This window comes from Leuresthes tenuis, unplaced genomic scaffold, assembly GCF_036924035.1.
Source record: "Leuresthes tenuis unplaced genomic scaffold, fLeuTen1.0.hap1 SCAF_18, whole genome shotgun sequence".
In the NCBI taxonomy this organism is placed as follows: domain Eukaryota; kingdom Metazoa; phylum Chordata; class Actinopteri; order Atheriniformes; family Atherinopsidae; genus Leuresthes; species Leuresthes tenuis.
In genome coordinates, this window is record NW_027325372.1 from 21,533,678 (window position 1) to 21,557,847 (window position 24,170).

General features: G+C 41.1%; 1 protein-coding gene across 3 annotated transcripts in view; it reads left to right on the plus strand.

Moving 5' to 3' along the window:
• The first annotated feature begins 11,430 nt into the window (after positions 1–11,430).
• The window catches only part of khdrbs3 (KH domain containing, RNA binding, signal transduction associated 3), a 108,766-nt gene continuing 96,026 nt past the window's right edge, over positions 11,431–24,170 (plus strand). For all 3 annotated transcript variants that reach the window (XR_011908358.1, XM_072369880.1, XM_072369879.1), the window contains exon 1: positions 11,431–11,851. Coding sequence is in view for 2 of the 3 variants with exons in the window: in XM_072369880.1 (XP_072225981.1) it covers positions 11,761–11,851 (91 nt within the window). In the remaining variant the exon portion in view is untranslated. The remainder of the gene's footprint in view (positions 11,852–24,170) is intronic.

A 24,170-nucleotide genomic window follows, 5' to 3' on the forward strand; every position in this document is an offset into this window, starting at 1 on the left:
GATACACAGTAAGGGAAACCAGGAAGTACGTTTAAGCCGTCTAAATTCTAAAATCCTTCCATGTTACACATTTCTATGACATTTTTGCATTCCTATTTGTGCCTTAAAATGTACCTGCGGTGACACAATCTGACATCAAGGTTGTATTGCTTTAAAACGCTGCCCTTTTCTCATCTCATGACCCAATCTCATGACATAACGCAAAAAACATCAGCATCGGTCCACAGGGAAAAAACATAGCAGTTTCACTATAAAGGCTCAAAATTGTACAGTCACTATGTCTTCTTTACTTTGGTCACTGTAGTTTTGCAGCCTATATGTAGACAAGGCCCTCCAAATCTGAGGCTCTCAGGCAAAAAAACGATAGAATGCTCCCTTTACCTTAAGCAAAGGAGAACATTACCAAAGGATCTTGTCCAGAAGTGATGGTTGGATGGAGCAAGAGATGAACCGATGTACTGGAGCTTTGTCAGCAGTGAGAAGCCTCAATCTGGTCTGTTATGATGAAGAGGGCACTGAGCCGAAAGGCAGAGTTTTCAGTTAATTGTTTAATCTTCGTTCCAACCCTCAGCTATGGTCATGAGATATGGGTAGTGACCAAAGTAATGAGACAGCGGATACAAGCACCTGTAGTTTCTTCCGGAGGGTGGCTGGGCTCAGCCTTACAGGTAGAGATAGGGAGAGAAACTTGTACATGTTGCTCCTCTACTTTGAAAAGATACAATAAAGATGTCTCCAGATTGTCTTCATTGGAGAAATTGCTAAAAGGGATTATATATCTTTTCTGATCCGGCAATGCCTTGGGTTCCCTTAGGAGAGGAGGTAGTGGTTTCCTTTCTGGACCTGTTGCCATCTTGACCCGACCTTGGATCGGAGGAAAATGGATGGATGGTCCATGTCATCCTCTGCTGTTCATTTGGCCACAATCTAGACGTTCATGCAAGCGATCTTGCATGAAAAATAATCTCTGCTTCTTTCTTTCATGCAAGCGATCGCTAGTTTGGGCACTCACTCCCTAGACCCGTACAACACTCTTCTCAGTCACCGCACATTTCTTCTTCCTCGCCCAATCGCAATTCATTCATTTCAGTCCGGTCTCACCTCCTACTGATTCGCATATCAGCTACCGCAGCTTGGTGTACACCTGTTATCTCAGCTGATTGAAGCAGGCATGAAAGGCTGGAGTTTGAATATTGAGTTTACAAACTTTTTCTGAGGTATAATGAAATGTTAACATATTTTATGAGCAATGGTGGCTATTACACTTTCAGGTGATCAGAAATGTTTAGGGCTGCAAAGTCCCACCCAGAAGATTCTGGGTAATCTCAAAAGTAATACTTCCTGACCACAGCCAGAGGTAAAATATCTCCCCTGGAACTTTGTGTAGCTCCTGGTTCCTGCAGGGGTCATAAAAGGGATGGAGGAAAGGACTAAAAGACCCTAATTTCTGGAAAGTCTTCAAATGCTGCTAAACCTTTCAAGGAGCTTATAAAAAAAAAAAAAAAACATGTAGCATGTAGTGACCAAAAATATGTGAAATTTTCAGCAAAATGAGCAACAAATGACAAGGTTTTTAAGGTAAATCCCAAAGACATTGACAGACAGATGTTGAATTAAGAGAAACGTTGAATGGAATTATCACCTGTACATGCAGTTCAGCATTTCAGAGCATTTTATCATCCCTCAACTCACTGTTTTTGTTTTGCAGCCAGACACATTACTGCCTCTCATTGCTCTCAGCAACACCTTTTCCAGCTCAGCTTTATGTTACCTGCAAAAGTGCCTCACATATGGGCAAACTTTGAGGTGAACGGAGCAGGGTACTTAGCAGCTAAAGAGCTTACTCACATTTGTTTGGCAGACAGAGGCATGATTACAGCAAGTGCTAATGTTGCACCCAGATAGATGTGCACTGACCTCATCGACCCCATTTACAGCAGTGCTTGGACACTGTTTGCATCTGCAAAACTCTGACAGCCCTCTGTAGACTTATAACTCAGCTCTAAACAAAAGAGAGTCTCCAAACTAAACCAAGTCTGGCAACTTTTAGTTCACAGGAAGTGCAAAAGAGTTCCTTTGACGTTACACAATTTAAAATTGGATCTGTTTTGTTGATTTTCAGTTTCGAGAAACTTTTTGCTACATTTTAGATTCTAAATTTGACTTTCCTGAAAGTGGTCAATATGTTTGCCCTTGATACTGAAGTGTTTGTATGGCCATTTCTTGTTTTCTTGCCATTTTCAGTTCAGCTGACACTTGCTTCACTTTTTTGTCAGAAACATGAGGCTTAAGTAGTTTTCCAAACATAAACATTGACACTTATTTACACTTCGTAACACTTTACTGTGGATACACCAACTTACATGAAGAGCTACTATAGCTATGATTTTTATAGCCATCCTGCTGAAGGCAATTAGCTGGAATAGCCTACTGAGATAGGACCACACCATATAGTCCACAAAGTATTTGCATAAAACTACACCATAAAACTGGAACACAAAGAATGAATCCTTACATGTATACACACTGCTGTGAATAATTCAGTACACACATACTCCAAAGGGTTGCATAGTGGTGTGGTGGTTAGCGCTGTCACCTCACAGCCTCACAGCCAGGGTTCCAGGTTCAAATCCCAGCCCGGGCCTTTCTGTATGGACTTTTCAAGTTCTCCCCATGTATGTGTAGCTTCTCTCTCCAGGCACTCTGGTTTCCCCCCACTGTCCAAAAACATGCATGACAGGTTAATCAGTGTCTCTGAAGTTGGCCCAAGGAGTGAGTGTGCATGGTTGTTTGTCTCTGTGTGGCCCTGGGATGGACTGACAACTCACTTAGGGTATACCCTGCCTCTCATCCAATAACAGCTAGGATAGGCTGCAGCCACCCTGGGACCCTTAATTAGATTAAGTGGATATGGAAAATGGGTGGACATACTTTTACCAATTGCACCTCAGAATATTATATCTCTATAAACCAGGGCCTTAATTCCTAAAAAAATCTCTTTTCCCACTCTCTGAAACATCATAAAAGGATGAATCAACCCTTGTCAGTTGGACTATCAATGCACTTTAAATAGTTGTACAGTTCAAGGTTTGGTAAAGATTGTTGTTTTGAACCATACATGAAGGAGTAGAACAAACAGTATGAACTGTTAGGGTTTAGGGAGAGTCAGTATTAGAATTATTGAGGTCAGGTGACACAAATGAAGGCCCAACTTCCAATAAATGCGTATTCTGCTCTCTGTCTGTCTTGTTTGCATTTGTGATATATCATATCTCAGTTTTATTATGCTCAGCCCATGCTTGCTCCTACAAAAAATATCAGGTTTCCTTCCATGTAATGGCTCAAGATATTTTGTTGTGAAATGCTACTGTATGAGTGAAACTGAAAAGGATTAAGTGATAATGTGTCGATTTGTGTACAACATGTTGTGCTGCCCTCAAAGACGAGTGCAAAATGGGTTTACAGACTTAATATAAAATGATTACCGCCTGATTTATCACACAGATGGACACACAAACACAGTAAGATGCGAAGTGGGATTGATTAACTATATTGGAATAACTAATATGATCATTTGCTAAATAAGGCAAGCAGAGAGTGGCTTCATAAATGTATTCAGGCTACCTCACCACAACAGGAGGCTTAACCCATGCAAAACGAAATTTAGAGAATATTGGACAGTACTGAGAGCGGCCCAGGGCTGTGTGGTGGCTGCTGATGCTATCACACTATCGCTGCTCTTGTGCTTAATCGCTGTGGCTAATGACAGGAAATGAAATCACCCACTGAAGACCAGCACGCTTCCCACAGAATAATTACCGCTGTTGACCTTGTGCCTCTCTCTGGTATATAAGTGGACTACGAGAACTCTTACCACGCGCTTTGATTCACGTTTGTTCAGTCGGCTCTATTAAGCCCCTACTTAATACAGAGAAACCAAAAAAAAAAAGAGAGAAAAACTGTGCCACTGAAGCCTTGATTTATCTGTAGGCTGTCTTCCAACAACCATTTGCGCAGATAACATAATCATCTGCAGCAGCACAAAGCCTAATGGAACAAGTTATTGAATGCACTTTTATATGATTTGTCATTTCAGTTTTACACAGCAATGCAGACTTATACTCACTGTGTTTTTGTTCTTAATTGACCCTTTTTTTCTCTTTCAGAATCAAATGTTCCTCTTTTAGAGCACTGTTCCAAAGATCCGAAAAACATTTGGTCAAATATTTGCATTGTTACTCAGAAGCTTACATACATACATACATACATACATACATACATACATACATACATACATACATACATACATACATACATACATACATACATACATACATACACACACATACTCCATCCTGTATGGACTGTTGGCTAATTGAGAGACTATGCAGATAAAAATGGTGTGTACTTAAGAATGAACCGATAATGTGTCAAACATATGCAGACTTAGAGGTATTTTTTTAACAGTATGATTGTAGCTTCCTTTTTGAGACTCATAGATCTGCATCCAGTTAGTTTTGTAGCCTTAGCATGAAGATTGAAAATGAAGAAATGTATTGTACATTATCCTGTAATGATAGTTACCCCTTCAAAACACAGACCGAAAGACAAACACACAAGAAACCGCTCCAACAGTGCACCTTCCAAAAAGCCTGACGTTGTATTTCACAAATTTCAACACAAGTTGCACCTGTTCACATTGCAGTTTGTAAGGCCTCCCTTTGCCCATGCTCCAGCTTCTCACTGTATTTAATGAAATTTGGTTTGATGTTTTTTGCAGAATGTTGCTTATAAAACAGGCAAACCGAACCAATCCAACTCTCAGAGCAAAACTTGAAAAAGGCACAAAATGGAAATCTTATATTTGTTCTCGCGGACGCAAATGGTTTTTTCCTTTGTTTTTGTTTACTTTGTTGACTGCACAGTGGTGTGATCACTGTCACCTCAGAGATAGAGGGTTCCTGGTTTGAATCCTGGCTGGTTCGAATTCTCACTGTGCATGCGTGGGTTCTGTCCAGAGGTAAGTGTGAACATGCATTTTTTTTTTTCTCTATGCGGTCTTGTGATGGACTGGAGACCTGTCCAGGTGTCTGTGTACAGCAGTTTGTTTCTCAGGTAACTTATCCTCAATGCATACAATTTTATGACAGTTTCATGAACTTCTGTGAGATTGTGTTGACCGATCACATTCCTCTTTGTTTGAGGAAAAAAATGACAGAAAAAAATTGTTACCCACCTTACTGTGTTAACTATTGAACTACAAAGCTACAACATACTATCACTGGAAATATATCAGTCTTCTCATCACATTCACAGCAAGAAAGTAGAGATTAATGTTTTTAATAAAATGTCAAACTACTCCTTAAAGGAAAAGTAATTCTTTAAGAAAAGTAATATCATCCCGTTTGAACCCTGTTAATCAGCTACAAGTCAAACCCTGACTGCACCCTTTACTGCAGAAATTTCTGGCTGCAGCTCCAAACTCTTTTTTTTAGGGTGGGCTGTGGTGGGTTGCTGTGTTTGTCTCGACCTTGGGAGCATGGAGCTCTGCTGGATGCCATTGATTTGTTTACCTGTGTGCTGCTGACAGTTTCTCATTAGGTTTCTTTTGCACAACACTTCCAGGAGCGGAGACCGGAGTCTGCACTTCACAGCCGATGATGCATGATCAGTGCAGCTGAAAGATTGGCACTGGCAATATAATTCTGTTGAATGGCTCCTTAATGTGTATGAGTGCTCCATTTAGTAGCCACAATAAGGTGCCTTTTGTGTTGGAGGCAGCATTGTTGGGCTGCATGAGGAAGAAAACAATATCTTAAAAGAAGAGCTTTGTTGGAATTACTTTGAAAGACAAGAGACTGCAGAAGAAATTGTGTTTCACTCCACTGTTACTGGACAGTATGGAAAAAATTAGCACAGTGTTCTGAGATTGAAAAGCAATTCAGCCTTATTCCTTTGTTTTTCCATAAAACAAGTCAATGAGGGACTAATAACAGAAAATGGGGCAGCACAGTGGCAGTTTTGTCTGAATTTATGGTTACCTTATGATTCTCTTCTAATTTCATAGCAACCAATTAAAACTATTCTCTGCAAACCCCCTAAATTTAAACATGAGATTATCCAACACTTTTACACTTTTGAAAGAAACAAACTGCCCCATTTTCAAGAAAGCTTTTGCCTCCGAACGCAGGCACCAATTTTTATCTCATACAGCGTTTTATTCCAACCCCTCTGTTCAAATACAGCGGAAGACACATTCATATTAAAACAGGTTTCTTTCTCCAGCCTGCTTAAGCAATGCAACACGGTCACAAGGAGGCAGTATTGTCACTCTCCTTGCAATCTATCTGTAGCACCAAAATGTGTTGATTAGAAAAGGTCCCCTGTTTAAGGTGGTGTGATTGCACCTCATTTGCCAGTGTAATGCTGTCCATTTAGAAGAGCTAAAACAAAACCCTCCAGGCTCTACGATTCCAACTCATGTTCTTTATGTGACACTAAGTGACGAGGCAATCAGCTCGTGGACATATCAAGGTTTAATTACCCCTCAGGTCACAAGAACCCTATGACACCCTATTGCTGAAATGGAAATTTATGAATATTGAAAGCTGACAAGAAAAATGCATCCTTTTAAATCAGTGAGGTCATGCATCAAGCCATTGGGAAGAAGACCAGATCTCTAATTACCCCTGCTTCCTGTTTCAGATAGACTATGAAAACACAAGAGTACAGACATGCAGTACTGTACAGAAGTCTTGATCCACGCAACATTTCTTTATGTTTCCAAGCAGCCAGACTGTCTTTTTATTCTTTAAAGTGTTCTCGAGCCATAGTTCTCCAAACTTTCTGCTCTTTCAAAGTTTTCCTTTGAACACTGGCTGCTTTTTTACTGATGTTCAGACTATTTATCAACCTGACCAATTATCAGTGGAATGTGTTTTATCTATTTAAGCCACTTAACACTGATACATGAATCATTCAAGCATAAAAAAGGTGCCTGACACAGCTGGACCAGTGTTTTATCTAAACATAAAGAAAACCTTTTTTAAATGGAATCTTCAAGCACTTTGTTACTAGCAGCCTGTTGCGAGGATGCATGCAATTTGTTCCCATTTCCTTGGTTGCAGCTACAAAAATACCAAAGACGACAGTGTAACAGACATAGATAAAGTATTTTTGCAGCAACAATTTGATTCCCAAGGCTATTAGTTGAAAATGTGGCATCTTAGCATGGTGTGCTGAAAAAAACTGAACAAACTGGAGATATGAAGGACAAAAGAAGAAGTGTCAGGTCTAAAAACATATCATCAGCAGATTAAGAGATTAACAGTATTCGGAAGTGATGTCCTGAAGAAAAAGAAACAAAATCACATAAAGACCTAACACAGGACCTGAGAGATGTTGATCCATCTACTGTTCACTGAAGCCTCATCAGAAATGCTCTCCATGGAAGGGTGGCTGTCAAGAAGCCATTCTTAAGGAAGGGAAACAGGAAGAAAAGGCTGCGGTATGCCAAATGACACAAAAAGTGGACTGAAAATCAGTGGCAACGGGTCTTATGGAGGGATGAATCCTTCCCAGAGCCCGGACCTCAACATTACTGAAGCAGTGTGGGATCATCTGACAGAGAACGGAACAAAAGGCAGCCAACATCCAAAGAAGAGCTTTGGAATGTCTTTCAAGGAGCCTGGAGAACTATTCCTGAACTATTCCTTGAAGAAATTACAGAAAGCTTGTCTAAGAGCTAAGAGTTCAGGCTGTTTTGAAGACCAAAAACTGACTTTCAAGCTTGTTGGAATTGCACAGATTCTGTTTTTGCCTTATATACTGTATTTCTATTCATGTTTGTACATACATGAAAAAACCTATTTCTTCTTTTCCTTGCACAAGGGGAAATAAATAAGGGGTGTTTCAAGGCTTTTGTGCAGTTAAAAGTATTTGTGTGCACAGCACACATGACACTCCGAGGGGCTGCACAGGCCACATAGGTGTAGTCAACAACATATTTTGTTGGCTTGGACAGGTGACAAAGGGGGAGCCGTTCTCTAATGATCATGATACCACTCTGTCAGTGTAATAGCCTGCTGTTCTTCATTCTTTACACACTTCAAACAAAACATTCCTCATTGCTTTGTTAACACCCATGCTTTTGCCCTTGTGGTTGACTCTGACTTACATAAACACATCGCCCCATAAACAATAATCATTTTAACTGCAGATGATGGGTTGCAGCCGCTTAGCAAATTCCCGTTTTCAGACAGACTTCTTGAGGAAGATGGATAGGACAGCAAGTTTGACTCCATGATAATGTGAGGCTTTGTTTATGGAGACAGGGAGCAACAGATGGCAAGCATTTCTATAAATAAGGAGATTAGTGCATTTGAGCCGGTTTTTAATGGTCTCTGGGAGAGATTAAAAAGTAAGCTGATTCATAATGCATTTCCCTTTGCAATGAATCAGTCATAAACAGGAGTCTGGGAGGAATCAGAGGGGAGAAAATCCCCAACATGCTTAAGATGGGAAGTTTTATGACACATGTCTGATCAGCTGTATCATGTGTTACAACATGCATCAATTTTTCATAGCTTTATTGTATTTATACACATATATGTATACTATATATATATATATACACACACACATATATGTATCCCAGTCCACTTGATTTTTAATTTCTAATTTCTATATATATTACAATTCCACTCAAAAACAATCATCAGTAATAAACTAAATGACCAAAAGCACATTTCAAAGTTCACGAATGATTATTGATAAATATACATAAACTCTTGGTTTAAGCCACTGGGTCACATTTCCTCCAAGTTATTGAAATAGAATGGAGGAAAAAAAGAAGAATCTCAATTATATAAGCTGTGTCGATCAGCCTACAGATAGCCGCCCACCTGAGGCTACCTCAGCATCCTCCACATATATTGACAGAATTCTTATCTTTTTTTGCACATTTTCTATCCAATGTGAAACTCGTGTACAAATCCTGTTTCCTTCCCATCCAATGAATTCCTCAGAGAAGCAATTTTTGCATTCATTGTGTGTTTCCAGAAACCATGAAGCCTTATGAAAAAAAAGTGGATAGGTGGCTGGATTTTTTTTGGATATCTGCTGCCTGGATAAACTCTCTTAATGTCATTGTCTGTCTCTGTTTACAGAAATGGAGATTAGCCAAGTTTAGCCTCAGCTATAATCAAACAGGGCTTTATGTGACCGTGTTCTCCAAACAAGATTTTTTTAATGAATTCATGAACATGCCCTGGAGAAAACACGCTTGACCTATAAGAAGGTGAATGGATTTCCTGAGAAGTATTGACAAGGTTGTTCTTACAAGTAAAAGCAACCCAAGGAGTCATGCCTTCCAAATCAATTGCTTAAATGACTAAAGAGGACAATTATGCAGCCTCCTGAGATGTTCCATTAACAGTATAGACCGATATGACGTGTGCCTCTACATCATCTGAGTGCCACAGATGTTTTCAGACTGTACAACGGGCACTTATTTGTACTCCTGTCTCGAGTGCACGCTGCATAACAATTTATAGTAATTTATCTGCTGGGTGGATCTGCCTTTGGTAACCACAGGTCATTTGCATGCCCACACCTTGTGTTTCTATTATTACTATAATTACAAGAGGAAAAAGTCTGTCCTAAAATAACATCTGTTTACTGACTCATCGCTGTGTCTCTTGCTCGTCAAGGAGTTTATCGTTCTTGCTGTTTCCTACCCCGTTGGCTGTGTTCTCATAATTGTCCGGCCACTGTGGTATCTGCACTCTGTCTTTTTTTTTCTTTTTTTTTATAATTTTCTGTATAAACAGAGGTAATATATTAGAAAGAGATCTGATTCAAAATGATTTTATCAAGACGTAATGTAAAGTTCTTTGCAAAAGTCTTGAGCTGCCCCTCATTTTTCATATTTAGCCAGGAAAACAAGTAATAGGTGCACTGATTTAGTGAAGCATGTGCAAAAATAATAGGAAATACAGTATAAAAAAGGGGGTCCTAGTATGCTTTTACTATATGGGCAGAGTGTTTGAGATCATTGTCACGTTAAAAAACTGAACCCAGTGCCAATCATACTCTTCCCAAATGTTTTTGTTTGGGGAATCAAAAACTGATGACCCCCCCCCACTGTATTTTACAGATGGCTGTAGACACTGTTATACCTCTCTCCAGACCTCCTGACCTGACATGACCTCCTGATGTACATGTTGTCAATAATTCACAGCAAAAATTTTAAATTTTAATTCTGTTGCCACAGATTTTCAGTCCACTTCTTGTGTGATTTGGCATACGTCAGCCTTTTCTCCCTGTTTTCCTTCCTTGAGAATGAATTCTTGACAGCCACCCTTCCATGGAGACCATTTCTGATGAGGCTTCAGTGAACAGTAGATGGATCAGCTGAAGGTCCAGATGCACTTCTCAGGTCATGTGTCTTTTGTTCTTATTTCTTAAGGACATCATACTCAAATACTGTTCATCTGCTGTCCATAGTTTTTTAGGTATTCCACTTCTTCTTTTGTCCTCCAGTTGTCCAGTTTCCTCACATCTTTTAAGGATGCACTGTGCACCATGCTGAGATATGCTGATGTTTTGTAGCAAAGAGAAAAATTTTGAATTAACAATTAAAAACAAACAAACAAACAAAAAAGTCACATCAATCACGCTGAAATCTAATAAATGGTTTATTTAAAGTTAAATATATATTTACTATAACTTGCGACTCTTAATCTGAGTCTGAAAAGTTAGCCTGGCAGTCTAATTGAATATTCGAATGGCACCACTAAAGTACTATATGAGACAGTCTAATATTATCCTGTGTTATTGCCTAATGTTGCCCTGTGGGACTGTGCTTCAAAATGTAGTTAAATCAGCCTTATTAGTTTAGATTTTATTGTGCTCCCATGGTGCACAAACAGTGGCCCTGTTTCTTTATGTAGAATTCCACTTCATTGATTTCTGAGTTGTTGTAAAGGATTACACCACATTAAGTTTTTTGCCCATTTTTTTTCAACCTTGTCATGCTCGTAAGAAATACATATCTGTTATTAATATTTTGTATAGTTTCTAAGAATATTAACGTGATCGAAAACATCCAACGTTTTCCACAAAGCGAATTTTCAAAATCTTAATGGGAATCTACAAAAAGAAAGTTAGATGGTCTGCTCTAGAACGCGTCTATTAATTAAACATTGCACCAAAGCAAACATGCTGTTTTAGCCCGGCTTCATTTACTTTATTGTCCTAGTTGGGCGTCTCTGAACTTCCTCCCCTGCAGCTCTACTTTTACGACAATGAGATGTTAATAGGGAACCAGCACCGCGGACAGCTCCCGTGTGTGGCTCCGCCCCTTCCACCGGCTGCGCGTCTCGCGCTGCGACCAATAGCCGCCTCTGCCTCACTTCAGCTGTGGATACAACAGAGCGAGCTTCAAAGAGTCTGCCGACCCAGTGAGGAGAGGAGCTCCCCGGCTGTGATGCGCTGCGGCTGTCGGCTGTGCGGACTGAGCGAGACTTCCATGGGATAAAACCTGCTGCTCGTATCCATACGCTCACTGTACGCGCGCGCGAGTGTGGGTCCTGTGAGAGGACTGAGAAATGCTGTTCTAGTGCAAGCACGAATGACATTATTGCCCGCGGTTTTGCTACGCAGAAATACTCGAACTTGGAGCCCTCTGGACGTCGAGCAAGTTTTGTTTTCGTGTTTGCCTGAAGAGTCGCCCACTCGGAGCCTGAAGCCTCGGAAGAGATGGAGAGCGAGAAGTATTTGCCGGAGCTCATGGCAGAGAAGGACACGCTGGACCCGTCTTTTCTGCATTCCATGCGGCTACTGGATCAAGGTAAATGTCCGTGGTTGAATAGGTAAACAGTTCAGTCTCCATCACTGTGCTGAGGTTTAACGGTTGATTGGTGAGGGGTGGGGGTTATACTTCCACGCATAAATAAGAGGTTGGAGGGTGTACTCACAATGTGGTCACATTTAAATAGCGAGGTTTTACAAGTGTCATGGATGATTTGTGGACCTCACCTTCAGCCCACAGGTTAATTACTTTCGACTCAAATTAGTGATTCCTTAAGATTGAATGAATTTCTCACCGATGGTACCTCCTATTTAGGTTGTTATTAAAGTGCAAGTTTTGACTAATTGAATATCTGAACATGAAATCGTCCCATTTGTTAACATGTAGTATGGAATCACAGCCTCCAGCGTCTGAAAGGAGGCTAAATACTCCAAGCCACTTGACATCTCAGTGTCTCCTCCATCCCGTGCAGACATGTGGAAGCTGCGTGTTTGAAATAGTCCCACTCTCATTGAAATGCACACGTGTCCCCCACTTTGAAGAAGCAGACACGACTGAGAGGGATTTTTTTGGAGAGGTGGAGCAGCAGTGGCCGCACTTGCAGACGCTTTGATGAATCCACCGCACAGCCCTCTCCTCTGAAGCCGTGGAGGTTTTTTGCAAACACTTCTTGAGAGCCGGCCTTGTGGAGCCCTCTCATGTCGGAAGGGCACTGCTCCAGCATCCAAGTGCATCCTTCAAGGACCACTCGTTGGCTTTGGTCGAGAGTCCGGATTGTCATTGGCTTTAAAAGTATCAGACAAGGAGTACTAGTCTGTAAGTGGTGTTGATGCACCGTAATTAAGTCTGTTGAATCCCTGTGTGCAGCTCCTGCTGCTGTTATTATTCTGACAGCATTGTCTCTTTGAGTTCTCACACTGAGGGACCTCAAGGGGTCTATAAAAGGGTTCCAAAGACAAAGTGAGGCATGAATTCATTTTAATGTTGTCACAAACAGAATGAGCTATCCGTGCAGGCTCTCACCCTTTGGGCCCCTCTGTATGGGTATGGCGTCACCTCAGATCTGCAGCTAATTATAATTTGTATCATTCTGCTCAATATCTGGTCAGTTAATTGATCAAACTGCTGCATGAAATGTCAGAAAAACACCCATAAAGTTCCAGTTTCAAGCTGATAAGTAACAGTCCAAAACAGAAGAGTATTCAACATGAGATATACTACGAAGACAAAAGCAGCTAATACCAACACACAGAGCTGATACACTTCAGCTGAGTCGTTTTCATTTCAGCGCTACTGTATAAGATTATTACAAAAAGCCATAGCCGTAGAATCAGATTTAGTCGTATTGAACTCAGTTTTGTGGAGCATTTTGTAACTGTTTGGAGATTCTTGCATGAAAGATTTTGGCACTCCTGCGTCGTCAGATAGTCTGCTGATAAAAATCCTAAAAATATCACTGCTTTGAAAATGTGGCACAAGCTTTTGCCGTGGTGGAGAGAATGAAATATTGAAGATCCACTGATTCCACCTTTCACTGTCACTCAGTGTGTCCTCACTTTTTCTTCTTTTGTTTTACCAGGAAAATCACCAGGTCAGGTTTCTGTACTGTGCAAAAGTCTTCAGCCACCCCTAGTTTTTCTCTATATATGCAGGAAACCAGTTGACACGAAACATGAACAAGCATGAAAGAAAATACTGTCTATAAAGGTAAAAACTGCTGTTTTTTTGTGCAATTCTAACAATCTTTAAAGTCAGTATTTGGTTTGAGCTCCTTTATTCTTCAACACAGCCTGAACCCTCTTAGACGAGCTTTCTGTCATTTCTTTAAATAGTCTACAGGAATAGTTCTCCAGGCTTCTTGAAGGACATTCCAAAGCTCTTCTTTGGATGTTGGCTGCCTTTTGTTCCGTTCTCTGTCAGATGATCCCACACTGCTTCAGTAATGTTGAGGTCCGGGCTCTGGGGAGGATTCATCCCTCCATAAGACCTGTTGGCACTGATTTTCAGTCACTTCTTGTGTCATTTGGCATAGCTCAGCCTTTTCTCCCCATTTCCCTTCCATAAGAATGGCTTCTTAACAGCCAGACCATTTCTGGTGAGGCCTCAGTGAACAGTAGATGGATCGGCTGATGGTCCAGATTCGTCTCTCGTGTCCTGTGTCAGGTCTTTGCCGGATGTTGTTCCTATTTCATCCCCCACTCCTCCATTTTCCTCAAATATTTTAAAGGACACACTGCACACCATGCTCATATCTGCCAAGTTTTCACCTAATAGCTCTTTGGGAATTACCATTTTGGGTCTTTTAAACTGATATCTTTGGCATTTTTATACATGCAAACAAAGAAATGGGAACAAATCATGTGTCTTCTCAAAAGGCTGCTACTTACAAAGGGCCTAAAGCTATCATTCTTCACACAACCCCAGTTCATCCCTTGAGTTAAGTGCTTTTTTTAGTGCTTGAATAATTTATAGGATAAACAAACATACAAAAGCACGTTCCTCTGAAAATCGTCAAGTACAAGGACTGGGCTGAAAATGAGTGAAAAAGCAGCCAATGTCCAAAGAGAAAAAGAATGGAAAGACCTTCAAAAAGCCTGGAGAACTAATGATCAAGACCTGTTTGAAAGATTAAAGAGTGAAGTAAAGTCTGGCTGCTTGGAAGCAAAACATAAAGAAACGAGGGGTGGCTCACAGTACTGTATAAAAGATAAAGAACAAACATCCAAAGCAAACACATTCATACCAGAGAGAAATGAAAAAACACCAGAATAAAAATCATATACATTAAAGCATGAAATGAATCAGCTCCAGACTTCTAGAATAACTTCTATTCAGTCAGCGTGTGTTGGAATAACAGATGTAATGACTCTGTCGATATCAGTCTCGGACTGGAGTCTCGCTCCGGCGTGCACACTTGGGTTAATGCGTCTCTCAGAGAGCTGATTCACGTACAGCGAGGTGAATTAATTCCACTCTCAGAAGGAGATGACACCGGATATCACTCAGCACTTTCCTTGATCAGCCGCATCATTATTCAGATCTGGGTTAAGATTTCTTTTTCATATTCAGGAGCACGCGTTCTCCTCATTGATAGAGAGCGGTGGAGGCCGAATGCCAGCTGGAAGCCAGCTGCACACTCTCTGGACAGAGTTTTTCCACACGGCTGCAACTGTTGGACAAAGAAACCGTGCAGTAAATGTTCGCCTGCACTGATAGTCTTGTCCTAATACCATTCCTCTTATAACCTTCCCAATATCGTTAATTTATTACGTTCCCACTGGTGGCAAGGATTGCAGTTGGACAGTGCCGCCACAAAGTGAATCCGTAACATTTTATAGAGCGAGCAGAACTCCGCCGCACGCACAAAATTTGGCCAAAACACTCTGCCACGACTCCAAAACTGTAAATACTGTTATCGCTCTCTTACACAGCAGATGGAACACGATGCAGCTTATTGGAGCTCTTCTTCTGCCATCTTGCTGATGAGTTCTGGACTTGATTATGCAATTGGCAGGGGATGCAAGGAACAGAAGCCGGAGTTCCTAGAGTTACTGTGTGCAAATAAGCAAATGTGAGATTACCCCAGGTCTGGAGAGACTTCCATTCAGTAAAAAATTAGAAGGGTTGAAGGAGGAAAGAGGGGGGTGTTACTGTGTTGAAAGCTCGGGGACAGCCACTTTGATAAGTTTGGGCCATTCGCAGAGCTCTTCTCCCACATGCACCAATATCTCTGCTCTGTGACAAGCCTCATACGGCTAGCAGCAGGCACATGGAGCCGGAAGAGAATCTTAAGCCAAAGTAAGAGACCAGCAGTCTACATGGAATGAAAAATCCTCAGCAGCATACTAATGAGTGGCTTTCAGGTATGAAAAAAAGCCTTTGTGGTATGAGGTGCATCTGTCTTTTACTTTAAATTAGCTCTCGCCTCCACAGAGGCCTGCAAATAACAATTATTTTCTCTGTGGACTGAACTGTTGTGCTAGCATGAAACTGAAAGCAGTTTTTACAACAACACTTTCCATTTTCCTTTATTATTTGTATTCTGCTTTTATCTCCAACCATAAACCATACCTGAACAATAGCTGATCTGACCAACTGCAGGGCTTTTTCCTCTCAGGAACAAGGCAGCTGTTCTCTTCACCGACACAAAGGGAGAAAACTAAAAGGCCATGTTTGCAAGGCATGACTGAGATGTAACGCGTGGAAAAACTGAACGGGAGGACGTTTGCTGACTTTGTTAAATAGGAGTTTGGGTTTGAGTCTTCACAGCAGGCCTTGCATGCACGGTGTGTGTGTGTGTGAGTGTGTGTGTGTGTGTGTGTATCGTGACAGGAGGTCGTCAGACAGCTGTAGGTCACCCGCTTCCTGGAAGCCAAACATACAGTCATTGTATGATAGGTAAGGGCAATGCTGGTACTCTCAAACTGAACGGTGGTACATAGTGTATACTGGTGTTTTTAATGAACATTTACGATGATGATGCTGGTAATGGTACTATAGAACGCAAACGTATTCGCATTCTACATATTGTCAGCCAGCAGTAGGGTTCCCATCTTCGTTTCTGGAAAATGAGAAACAAAAAAGGAAAATGAAAACCATTAAAAAAAGTTTATATGTTTCAAGAAAGACTTGATTTGTAAGAATGGAAACAACTTTGCAGACTGCATCTAACCTGGGAAAGATGAAACCGATGTGCCTCCTGCTGTTTCTGGTCTGAGTCGTTAAACAACAATTTCTTGTTGCATCTTCCCAGACATGATGCAATATTCCAGATATTCCCAGAGATGAAAGTAATTTCCAAAGAAAAGCTCTCCATTTCCTTCCTGTGGATGTCCTCTGCAGTTGTTTTTCCTTCCTAAAGACTTGTTTTCCGGGTATCGCAACTACTTCTTCTACTGAATTACAAAAACTAGCAATGTAGCCTATACTGTTATCCACTGGTGACGCTACACAGCCCAGTTTATTCACCTCGGACTAGTCAATGGAAACTTGTCTTTCCTGTTTCTGTCTCTCCTACTGTCTCAGCTCTTATACAAGGCATTTCACTACAACGGAAATTCACAAATCCGCACAAGGAGCCAGAAATAGCAGCTTAGATAACAGCTGTCAAGTCTACATGTGAACCAACAGTCGCTGATTCTCTAAATGTGATCTTGTCTGATAATGTGTTTTTGAGTTCCAGATGGATTTACATGTAAAACATCTGAAAAATATATATCGTTGCCTTCGCTGCTATTTGAAAAAATACAAAAAAGTTAAGAATATAGACTCAAATTACAGACACAGATTTAATAAATGGTTCCAGTTAATAAATGGTTCCAGAGTTTATGGTTGTTTTACTATTTTACATATGGTTGTAGTTATATATATATATATATATATATATATATATATATATATATATGTATAACTACAACCATATGTAAAATAGAACATTATTATCAACGTTGGTCATTTAAAAAGAAAACGCTGTATAAAAACCTGGTGAAACCTGACCTGATCTCTGTCATGAATCACAGTCAGTATGACTTGGGGAAATAATCGAGTGAGGCACTGAAAGCTCTTTTTTTCCCTTAGAGTTTTAAAAAACTCTACCAGCTCTCATCATGGCTTTAACTTAGATAGTTATGGTCATTTCACTCAGTAAGGAACAACACAACAACAAAATGAAACTGTTAGGTCAGACTGCTTCTGACTGGCCCTTGAAGTGAAGTTGAACTTAAATAAGAGTAAAGCGAATGAATGTCTCATACATTCTTTATAAGTGTGAAAGGGTTTCCTTATGTTTCCACATCATCATTAAGTATAATCCATCTGAGTCGTCTACTAAACCTTCTTCAGTTTCAGGAGCTGCCGCACTCAGTCAGTATGAGGCACAAAGACAGCCAGGATTCACACTACAAACTTCTGTTTTCTTCTTTTTTTCCCCGCACATATGCGCAAACTTCAATGTCTCAGGCAGGTTTACTTCACAGGAATGATTTTCAACCATCATTTGGAAACATTCATTTACATTTGGTCTGTCATTTAATTGGAACTCATAGAGAAAGTCATTGTAAAGCACTTTGTGGAAACTAGCGAGAAACAAGTGAGAAGGCGTGATATTACACAGGCCGTTAGCAGCTTGTTAGTGCCGTTTATCGGATATTTGAGAAGCCTAAAGACAGATATGGTTATGGTTACCCAACAGCATTGAAAAGTTTCTGCCTGAGAGCAGTGATGGAAACACACCTCACGTTGCATAACATTAGATGTCAGTAACATACATTTGTGATATTAGACAATTCAAACTTGTTTTCTTTTATTCATGGAATTAAAACAGGGCGGGAAGTTAAACTTTTAAAATGCAATCATCTCCCGAGCAATGTCGAAGACAAAAAAAGTCATTATTCAGTGTCTGAAATCCACCAAGCAGTTTAAGATTTTACCGGAATTCAAGATATTTTTGAGTCAGTTTGATGAAACACTTTCTCCTGTTAGTTTTCTTTCTTTTCTTTAGCAAGCTGTCTTCATCAGTTCTTCTTTTTACAATTTGTGTTTGAGGGAAACAAACACAAGCAGTAAAATCCAACGACGCCTCATTTAAAACGATATTCAACGTTATCCAGGAGGCGTTTGTCTCCCGTCTGAGGAGAGGCGTCTCAAAAGGGAAAATGTTTGAAATAGATGTTGTGATCCTGGGCTGATAGACTCTGTGGTGAGAGGCCAACCACCCACACTAATAAACATCCTAAAATAATTCAAGGAGTTTCTAGTAAGAATCTCAACCCCAGAGTTATCAAGTCACAAATATCGCAAATGCGTACTAAGGTGTGTAGAAGTGAGACGAAAGGAAACATGAAAGTGCTGTAAGTTTTACATTGTGACGTTTACCTGAGGTTCCTTCTCATTATGTCTCCGTTATAAAAGAGAGTGACGCAGCTTTAGATTGTCGGTGGCTGCTTACGTCACGCTATTATGTGTCATAATTAAGGTCCATAAAAAAAGAATTTGCTCAAAAGCTCAATCTTGTTTGTGTGCAAAGGACAGGTTTTAAAAAAAAGCGAAGCTTCTCCCAGCGCCAGATTTATTCTGTTTGTTCAGGATGTGGATGCAGAGCAGCGCGCAGCCCGCTCTGAATGTTTCAGGACCTCTGGCCCAGTTTGGACATTATAACTTATTTTGTGCACATAAGCTTCACATCTCGTATTTTTTAATTGGGTGTTCCGCAGCAGGAGCCCTGTACAGTGTTTGCATTACATTAACAGTCTCAGCTATTGTGCCCGCAGAGAAGAAAACAACAGAAATAACAACAAAAAAGGTACATTATCTGCACAACCTGTGCAGGTGGGAAATCAAGCTTATTTCAGACGTGACGCCCCATCGGTTATTCATACATTTCCATCTCAACATCAGAACAGAGGGGTATTTTAAGCTTCTCTTGCCTCTAATGAGAGCAGCTCCTGGGTTATAGGCTACGGTCCAGAAGTACACATAAAGAGGCCTTAGCATTGGATCAAAGGCAGAGAGATCGTTTTGTTGGGCAAACAGTGCTTCATAGCGGTAATGATCTGCGGCCGGGCCGACACGCTGAGCCTCACAGCGAGCTGGAGGTTAAAGCTCAGCCACAGCGCCGAACACATCTGCGGCCGAGGCCTGAGCGCTGATGCGACCCGCAGACGCAGTGAACTCGCAAGTGAACTTTAAGAATGCAGGCAGAGCAGCTCCAGAAACATGCTTCGCCCTTCAGAGGAGTAGCTGCTGGGTGGTGGTGTGGCTGAGCGGTGTTTGCACAGCTCTGCAGCTCTTGGCGGAATCCAGGGGTGAAAAGTAGGGCAAGACTAATGCAGGCAAGGCCCCGGCTAGAATACCTGACAGCGTCTTGTTTGCAGATGGGAAGAGTCGCCCGGCCTCTTTGATTTCACTGCTAATTTGCGGCACATGTTCTCACTCATTATGGCAGCAGTAATGAGCTGACGATACTCTGAGTTGACTCACTCAACTCCTCCACACAAGAGGTTTCGATACAGCGGAAATGTCAAACCTGGAGTATCTACTCAATGTTGACATGTAAACAAACAAGCTCACTAGTTATCAGTGACAAGCGTTTAAACATGTTATTAAATGGCTGGAAGAAAAACAATGGCTTGTAGCTTCATTTAGATGCATTTCTTCACTAAAAAAAGAGATGATTTCACTTTTTTTTTCCCTTGTACATAAATTAGATGCAGGAAAATATCAATAAGATTATAGTTATGAAAAAAAATCGGTTTGACTTTACTTAAAAAGTAATAATTTCATGTCAGTTCATCTTGTATTTGATCATTTATACATTAAACAGATAACCTGATTAAAGGGCACTCATTGAAATACTTTGAATTTTAAAATCTCAACTTTAGTGTAGTGTTGGACGACATTATAAGACTGTGATACAAGACATGTTTGACTTTTCTGATTTTTTTCAAGATTTCTCCTTTTTATGTTGAAAATCAAGATAAATGAAATGACCATTTATGGTTTCTTGCCGGTTTCAGATAACAGATCTACATATGACACAGACATGAGGAAAAACACATTAATTTAAACGGAAATTCATTTATTCACACTGTCCCTGGACATCAGCAGGGGGTGCTTGGGTTGCCTGGCAGTGCTGAGCTCCTTCAGAGGTGAGACGAACTGGCTTCTGGCTGCTGGCACCCCTGAACACCTGGATCCTCAGTTCCTCAGGCTGTACCGCCTGTAGATGACCCAGGCATTTGTGAGGCTGACATCGACCGCAGATGCAAACAAACCTTTTGGATTTCACTGGGGTACGGTAAAGGTGGAGCAGCATGCCACTCTTGTCAGTACCCCCCCATGTTGGCATTATAGCTTTTGATGAGAGCAGGGCAGCTTACTTGCTCCTTCATCTTGGTGTCACTGCAGTTCGGTAGACTGAGGACATGACACGTCTGTTGACAACAGAGTGACAATCTTGGTGTCCTTCCGCCTGAGGGCCAAGATCCCATCACCACTAGTGATGTGGTCACATGTGTCTTGAGGGACACTCTTCCTGTCCATCTCCTTGATGGACTTGAGTGGAGTTTTGCCTCTTCTGTTGTCCCTAACAGTCCCTGTGTATCTGCAGTTCTTGTCCTTGAGGTAAAGCACAATTTCCAAGCTAGTGAACACCTTCTCCTAATCCTAGCTGAGTGTTGTAGGTTCCTAAGCCTAAATAGGAAAGCGTTGAGTCTAAATCTAGCAAAACAGCCAGTGAAACCCAAAAGTGAGTGCAACAGCTACAGAAACTATAAAGAAACAGGAAATGAATGAAATCAAGGGAGTAAAAATAAGAGTTCTAAGGTGGTGTTAAACTCGAGAGCAACCTTACTTTGGAGCTTGTAAAGAAATATCCTGAAATAACATTTTCATCCACTGTTTGTGTCTGGTTCTGCCTTGGTTAGTTCAAATTCGAACAGGTAATTGTTCTGAGGTAATAACTCTTGATAAATCCATCGTAGCCATCGCGCCGGATCAGCTACAAAGAAAAGACAATCAAAGTGAGTGACTATGGTAAAGTAACCAGCAGGGAAAAAAGGACTAATTTAAAGCAGTTTAAATTAATGTCACGTACAGAAATAAGAATGCAAATTGTCCCTGTATTTGCTGTAGGCAGTTCAAACGGTTGGTGTGAAACACCAGTGATTCTCAGGTGTGTGTGAGGTTTAGGAAAAACTGCTTAATGGTAAAAATTAGCATGAAAAAGCTGGGACCGATTAAGATTTTTTTTGGTTTGTTTTACATTTGGGAAACAAGGACACACGACTGTTTCTGAACGGTTCATGTTAAACATATTTAAACGCAGTTCTTTTTGTGCTAAGGCAGTATAAAATACTGATGCAGGACACGTCATGTGATCCTTTTTTGTCGTGTGAATGCTACAAAAAGTCAGTTATAACTTTGGTAGAATCACAGCATGAGCACCAACCCCAAAACACAACTTTATACTTGCATGCTCCTCCCTGGCTCACTGGTCTTTCCTTGCAACCCCATCACCGTATCATGCTGCATCCAGTCTGCACCGGGTGGTTAGCTTTGCCCTGGGCTCCGCCGGCTGATTGAATGTCGAAACTGTCAAGTTTTCATGTTGGACATGCAGCCCCAGCATAAATGCTGCATTCATATTTCAAATGCCACAAAGATGGGCATTTCCTCCTCCTCCACCTGTACGCTTACATTGCCGAGGGCGTGCCTCGAGCAGTCTGCAAGGACGTCTGTCCAAGAAGAGACTCAATTAAAGCGTCCAGCCAGTGCAGCTTTAATAATGCAAACTGCACTTGTTAAGGCAGGAGGATGCCGAAAGCTCATATTCCACCTCTCTGGTAAGGAGATCATTTAGTGTGCATGCAGATGCTAAGATCCTCATGCTAATACATCAAATCCTTTCTTTTTCTTTAAAATGCTCAAATGCTGCAAGTCTTCGCCCAAATAAACATGAATGACACTGACATCAAACCAAGAATACCGACTTTCTTCAAACTTGTTGTTCAGATCGATCTTTTTTTGCAGGACAGATACTGAGTGGAGCTCACGTCCTAACCTCAATAGTTCAGCCTCAATTCTGTCTTTCCTGCGTCCGTTAATCATCATTTTACTCGATGATGACAACGCATTCTGCAATGCTGCCCAAGACATAACGCAGACAGACAAGGATTACACCGGATTAGTTGGAAAAGTGGTAGAAAGTCACGTCTGTATCATACTGTGTGCAGCATCTGGGAGACAAAGGGAGACGGGGATTTGAAAGAAAAGAAGGGTAGGAGTGGTTTGGCAGGAGCTGTGGAGAAAGTAAGAGTGCCCTTCCCCGGGGAAAGGGTATTTGTAAAGGGATTGTATGAAAGTCAGTTACAAAAGGGAAAATGCAGTCTGAGGATGGGGGCGGAAAATAAAATGTGATGGAGGAGGGGAGCAGGAGCTGAAATAAGAAGAAAATAAGAAGCGGTCATAGGAGGGCTGCTGTTGACGTGTTAATGAATGATGAACGACAGGAAATGGAAAGAGTGGCACATTGTGTTCACGATATACTGGGAAATGAATTCAATTTCCTCCCAAAAAAAAGAAAAATCACGACAGGGAAATGAATTGCTTATTGATTTTTGACATTATTGAACCTTTCCAGACCATCCCTGTGAGCCGTCCACCTACAGTGTCATCTTTTCATTTGGATTTATTTCTGTTTGCGAATCAGTGGAAAAACAGATGTGCTTCCAGCTCAGTCTCTTATTTCCTGCACTAAACTGCACTATTAGAGCTGATATTAGACTTTGGAGCTGTTTTTTTTTATGAAGGGGTCCTTTTTGTGTCCCCGCCTCGCCTCGATCTCCTCGTGACAGCCTCCGCCTCCCTCCCCCTCTTCTTTATTTATGTTGTTTTGTGTGGTTGGCACCTCTATAGAGAGGATTGCACTGGATTAGCTTCTCCGCCTTCCCAACTGATCCGATCCATTTTGTGTAATCCAACTCAATTTAATTATGTTTATCGTTCCACCTCGCTGGTGCCGAGGAGCAGCAGCACACCTCTGCCGAGATAAGCCCGGGGACCTTGTGCCTGTTTGCTGGCAGAGCATCTGCCTGAGCCTGTTGCTTTATAAACAGATGGTGTAACTCAGCCACACTGTAAATAATGTGTTAGCTGCAATATTATGCTGTGGAGCCGCGCTCAAATGTCAGTGTGACATGATATAAACATCCAAGGTTGCAGATCATAACCTTATTTGTGCTGTTGCAGTTGCTGCTAGCAGGATTTGTAAAGTTTAGCAAGCTCTCCATCCCTCGAATCCTCTGATCTTGAGAGCATTAATGTGCCAACTCTATATACGGTCCTCTTCATTACTTCTGTGAAGCTAATCCTTGGCATGAGATATCAAATGCTCACCAGAGCCTAAAATACTTTTATCACAGTCTGAGGGCTCGCAGCTACCCTGGCCATGCTGGAAATCATTTTCCCTCCCTGTGAATGTTGCAAACTGTGCACTGCACTAAATGTTTGTTGCAACTCAAAATGGATTCATGCCCTTTGGCTGCTGATAGAAGGATTTCTACTGAGCTGTGCAAAAGTCTTGAGCCGCCTCGAGTTTCTTTATACATTACCATAAAAATTGGAAATAGATGCAGAGTTATTGAAACATGTGCAAATGAAGTGGAAATACAGTGTATGAAGCAAAAGTTCATACAGTTTTAATGAGCTGAAAAAGTCGATATTTGGTCTGAGCCCTTTTTTCTCAACACAGCCTGATCCGTCTGAGACAAGCTTTCTGTCACTTATTTAAGCAGTCTTCAGGAATAGTTCTCCAGGCTCCTTGAAGGACATTCATCCCAAAGCTCTTCTTTTGCCTTTTGTT